The 6,000-nt window shown below is 40.7% G+C and overlaps 1 protein-coding gene across 1 annotated transcript in view; it reads left to right on the forward strand.

Moving 5' to 3' along the window:
* Positions 1-4,776, forward strand: part of NUP43 (nucleoporin 43) — a 13,089-nt gene extending 8,313 nt beyond the window's left edge. Inside the window, exons 6-9 of the mRNA XM_083435105.1 lie at positions 588-723; positions 848-999; positions 1,883-2,005; positions 3,794-4,776. Coding sequence (XP_083291231.1) covers positions 588-723; positions 848-999; positions 1,883-2,005; positions 3,794-4,011 — 629 coding nt within the window. The 3' untranslated portion in view covers positions 4,012-4,776. The remainder of the gene's footprint in view (positions 1-587; positions 724-847; positions 1,000-1,882; positions 2,006-3,793) is intronic.
* The last annotated feature ends 1,224 nt before the right edge of the window (positions 4,777-6,000 follow it).

Consider the following 6,000-nt stretch of genomic DNA (forward strand, 5'->3'; position numbering starts at 1 on the left):
TGTTTAGCCATTTAACAAAAATCTAAAATTGCTACTGGTTTCTTAACCAAGGTATTGAGATATTTAATAATGAGATAGTGGCATAACAAACCAGAGCAGTTCTCAGGGAGGCAACACTCTTCTCTCATACACCAATGAAGTTATTCTGGTGTTGATCTTTTGTGAGGACACTGATAAGGGCCATGTACACTCTAAAATACTTGACCTTTACTTTCATGAAGTTTCTAATTGGATTCTTTGCACTTTAATAAGCATTGTACAAAAATTCCCATCTTTCTTGGTAGACAGAAGTGTGAGCAATATATCAGAAACAGTAATATTGAATTCTGTGGGGATTATTCCCAGGTAAATGGCTATAGGATTAAAACCATAGTATACCCATAATGAGAAGGTATATTAGTATATCCAACTAGTAGTTTACATGCCAGAGAATTCTCTCTAGAGCATTTAATCTCCTGGGGTAAATCCTACAGTTACTTCTTAGAAACAGTTGTTCACTCTGCTTTTCTGATATATAAACAAACAATGCTTGCTAAGAGTGATACAGTTTTAGATGATATGAACTTTTTTGTTCCAATTTCCTGTAGATAATGCTGACAGCAGTACACTCCATGCAGTTACTCAACTTCGCACAACAGAGATCCTGACAGTCAATTCCATTGGTCAGCTAAAAGTATGGGATTTCAGACAGCAAGGAAATGAGCCTTCACAGATATTTTCACTGTAAGTATGTACTCTCGGATAAGGAATGATGTTAAAGCCAAGCACTATCGCTAAATGTCATTTGCTTCCTGGATTACAGCCTGTTTGATTCCCCATTAAAATGTGTGTTCCTCTTGCCTTGCAGGACAGGGGAAAGAGTTCCACTGCACTGTGTGGATAGGCACCCTAGTCAGCAGCACATTGTAGCCACAGGCAGCCAAGATGGAATGTTGAGTATTTGGGATGTAAGACAAGGCGGCATGCCAGTTTCCTTGCTAAATGCTCATGACGCAGAATGTAAGTACCAAAACAAACAGGCATAATTCTTGCGCCTGTCCTAATGTCAACAACTAGAGGTACAAGCCTTCCACACATGAGTACAGTACTTGGCCAAGGCAGGATTTCCATAGAGCTCAATAGACCCTTGTATCTCTCCTCCTTGGCATATACATGGGTATATGTTTGGGAGGTCTGTAGAACCTCCAGTTATTCAAATGGTTGTGGTGTGTCCATGTATACGAGCTATGAGGTAAAAGAGAAATGGCTCTAAGCCAGCCTTTCTTAACATTGGGTCCCCAGATTCATAGAGTACTGTAATAGAATTGTAGCATTGCAAGGGACCCCTAGGAGCATGTGTGTGTATTCATATCAGGGAATTAGCCCTTCCAGAACATGAATGAATAAGAGAATTTATTACAAAATTCTTAAATAGAACCTATTCCCGGTACAGTCACCCTCTGTTCTGCTGGGAGACAAGAGAGCTAGCACCGAAACTACGACACATTTTACAAAATATACAAGAGCGTAGCAACTGTAACTTGGGAACATAGTCTAGGCAGTGGAATGCTCTCATAAGGTGCTCAAGGGGGAACAATAGAGATTTCACTGTATTTTCTCAATAAAATTTCATTTCAGGAAAAGCTACAATCACACCCCATGTGAGGGTTCTGTTCCAGAGGCAGTGTGCATACTCAAAATCATTTTGTAGTTCATAGAAAAAATATATGTATGAGTCTACTTTGTAAGAATTCAAGCTTCTGTTCTCCTTAGGCTCATTGTATTCGACTCAGCCTCCAATCATAGTCTATTATTGTAAAATGTTGCACGCCTTCATGCTATATAGTATCTTTATTATGTCCAGATTGGTGTATATTTCAATAAAATTTGTTTACTTGTTCAGTATGGGAAGTCCACTTTCATCCCTCCAATCCTGATCATCTGTTCACTTGTTCAGAAGATGGAGCTCTGTGGCACTGGGATGTTTCTACTGACGTGTCTGAGAGAAAATCATTCCTTCATACAGGTAAATTTCCTATTTTTGAGAAACTTGAAGGAGCTTATCTTCTGTCAGTAGACTTGGGAGTGAGTGTAAAGGAAAAGCATGGGACAACATGGGCTTATCAAGCATAGATGTTACTACATTTTTGTGTCTGCTCATCTTCAGAGAGTTCTTCTGTTGTGATATTCAGTTTGGCATTTTCTGTTTATTTCTAACGTGCTGTGTCTCTAGCCAAATTAAGACAGAGCAGTAAAACTTGGCACAACCTACGTTTCAAGTTCGTAAACTGGCCTGATGTTCCTCTGCTATCCCATCTGTGGTTAATGTGAGGAGGGAGGAAATATATACATATACTAGAAATCTCAAAGGAATTCTGTGGTGAAAGCAGTACAGTATCTGGTGCCAGTTTTCCAAGTTGGTGTGGTGATGTGGTATGTTTACAATCACTCTGCTTGGGGAATGAAACTTTCAGCAGTGACTTACTGCTTTGATAAAGGAAGTGAAAGGTTGGTAGTGCTTGAAGGGAACACACAAATGTAGAAAATAAGGTGCTAGAATGAAAGGCTCAAATTTTGAAAGTTGGGTAGAAGAGATCCCCTTGAAATCAAGTGGTTGAAGGCTAGGCCATGAATTATAAAAACAGAGATGAGCCAGGGGAAGAGAAGGAAATAATGTGTTGCATTATGTAGCATAACATGTGTAGCACCTGAAGAACAGTGGTTTTGCCCATGCTGCTGCTACTCTGTATTTTATTTATAGGCAGCCATTTGGTGAAAGACTCCAACCCAAATAGTAAAACACTATAGAAAATATAATTTCCAATAATAAAACCCATAAAAAACATAAAATTCAGCAGTCATAACAACTTAAAACTATCTACAAAGTATGTTGAAACTAAGGTAGACACTAGGGAAATTTCCCTGGGAGAGCATTAAATATATGAGGCACTGTGACAGAGAAAATCCTCTTCCCATTACCACTTGCCTAACTTCAGGGCAACTTGCCTAACTTGTCAAGGGGATATGGACAAGACCTGAAGAATGAAGCGTTCATGTTTTGGAAGGCAGTCCTTAAGATAGCCAAGTCCCAAACCATTTAGGACTTCATAGGTAATGAATAGGGTGGTCTGGTAACCTGTATACTGAACTACAGACCTCTGTCTTTGAAAACTGTTTGGAAACTGCAGTTGGTATAAAACACAGCTGATAGCCTACTAACTAGAGCTGGCTCTAGGGGCTATGTCTCACTGTTGTACTAGGCTCTCATAAGTTGAGAAGGTAAAGGATCCTGGACGGTGAAGTCCAGTCAAAGGCGACTATGGGATTGCGGTACTTATCTTGCCTTCAGGCCGAGGGAGCCAGCGTTTGTCCACAGACAGCTTTGGGTCATGTGGCCAGCATGACTAAACCGCTTCTGGTGCAACGGAACACCATGACGTAAACCAGAGCGCACAGAAACACTGTTTACCTTCCCACCACAGTGGTACCTATTTATCTATTTGCACTGGCGTGCTTTTGAACTGCTAGGTTGGCAGGAGCTGGGACAGAGCTCACCCCATCATGGAATTTGAACCACCGACCTTCTGATTGGCAAGCTCAAGAGGCTCAGTGGTGTAGACCATAGCACCACCCCATCCCTAAGTTGAGAAGGAAAGAGGTGTAGGCTATATTTCTGGAATGTTAGCAGCAAAGCCAAATACTTAAACTGTTAACAACATGAACAACTGTCAGTCATCACATTTGCTATGGAGAACAATGACTTTCTAATTCTGCATTTAAGTTAAAAATTAACTCATTTTGTGTTTTATTTTAGGTGGGAGAAGTACTACTACATATCTGCCTCACAGTGCAGTTAATCAATCTGTAACAAGTGCCTGGCTCAGCAATGATCCTACTAAAGACCGCATGGAGATCACAAATTTAGTTTCAAATCCAACATTATCTGTGAATAGTTTAGATGTTTTAGGATCATGTCTTGTATATGGAACTGATGCAGAATCTATTTATGTTAAAAAAAACCTATTTGCATAATTTTATCTCCACCAAAGCTGATTTTGAACTTCTAAATGCTGAAATACATTTTCTAGTCATAAACTAGGGGAATAATTTGTAATGGCAGATAAACTACAATTCACATTGCAGCCTCGATTCTTTAACCATGTTACATAAAAGAAAAATAATTGCCATTTCTTTCTAGTTCATGGGTTACCAACTCCTCTTTGCAGTAAGCCACCTAAAGCTCAAAAATTTAAAAGGATAGTTCAGCCACTTTTACAGTTCTTCAGCAACCATGAAGAATATAATTAATGTTTAAGTTACTGATAGTGGCAGTAGACTAAATTTCTGAACAAATGCTTGTTTGGGGGAGACTTATGTTGCATTTTTATGTACCAATTAGGTTACAATACTTCTAATCAAAGCTGGAAAAAATATAAATCTTGGCAAAGGAAAACGTAAACAGTAGACGGTTAAAATGCTTCAAAATTTTAATAGTAAGCCATGAAATGGTTTTAAATAGTAACTTTAATGTGACACTGCATACCTCCAACACTGTATCTGACAATAAGATCAATCTTTGGCCTGTCATACAAATTCCATTTAGATTAGCACTGTTACTATGAATTTTTACTTAGAAGTAAGTCCCACTGATTTCAGAAAGACTTTTTCCCAGTTAAGTAAACTAAGGTTCAACAGCCTTATCAATTTAAGAAACACAACTGCTTGTAAAATTGTTAAGAAATCACTGACTGCATGTATCATTTATGAGAAAACTTTTTTATTAAACTGTCAATAGAAGTTGGTTTTCTTTTCCTACACTCGAGTGCTTAAACAATTATTATAGAACTTGAAAAAGCTGTCTTTGATAGCTGTAAGCAGGGCTGCCAGGAGAAGGGTCTATGATAAGGTTACCAGATTTTTTTCCAATGAATCCGGGGACACTTTTCAAATTCATACTAAATACCGTAGATGGATTTTGTCAGGGGACTGATTTGTAAATCTGGGGACGTCTGGTAACCTTAGTCTATGAGTCCAAGTGAGCTTTTTAAACCAAAAGTGAATAGTTTGTTCCAGCCCTCCTCCAGGTATAGGACCAAGAGCTGTTTGGGGTAGGAAGGCACTGATGCACTCCAAAGAAGGCTGTCCTGTTACAGAAACCATGTGAAGGCCATAGTTTTACCTCCACAATAAGTCTTCAGTTAAAGGTAAAGGGACCCCTGACCATTAGGTCCAGTCGTGACCGACTCAGGTTGTGGCGCTCATCTCGCTTTATTGGCCGAGGGAGCCGGTGTGCAGCTTTTGGGTTATGTGGCCAGCATAATAATAATAATAATAATAATAATAATAATAATTTATTATTTATACCCCGCCCATCTGGCTGGGTTTCCCTAGCCACTCTGGGCGGCTTCCAAAAGAATATTAAAATACTGTGATACATCAAACATTAAAAGCTTCCCTAAACAGGGCTGCCTTCAGATGTCTTCTAAAAGTGTGGTAGTTGTTGTTCTCTTTGACATCTGGTGGGAGGGCGTTCCACAGGGAGGGCGCCACTACCGAGAAGGCCCTCTGCCTGGTTCCCTGTAACTTGGCTTCTCGCAGTGAGGGAACCGCCAGAAGGCTCTCGGTGCTGGACCTCAGTGTCCGGGTAGAGCGATGGGGGTGGAGACGCTCCTTCAGGTATACTGGACCGAGGCCGTTTAGGGCTTTAAAGGTCAGCACCAACACTTTGAATTGTGCTCGGAAACGTACTGGGAGCCAATGTAGGTCTTTCAAGACCGGTGTTATATGGTCTCGGCGGCTGCTCCCAGTCACCAGTCTGGCCGCTGCATTCTGGATTAGTTGTAGTTTCCGGGTCACCTTCAAAGGTAGCCCCACGTAGAGCGCATTGCAGTAGTCCAAGCGGGAGATAACCAGAGCATGCACCACTCTGGCAAGGCAGTCCGTGGGCAGGTAGGGTCTCAGCCTACGTACCAGATGGAGCTGGTACACAGCTGCCCTGGACACGGATTTAACCTGTGCCTC

Source organism: Podarcis tiliguerta (assembly GCF_965153285.1).
Source record: "Podarcis tiliguerta genome assembly, chromosome: 3".
Taxonomy (NCBI): Eukaryota; Metazoa; Chordata; class Lepidosauria; order Squamata; family Lacertidae; genus Podarcis; species Podarcis tiliguerta.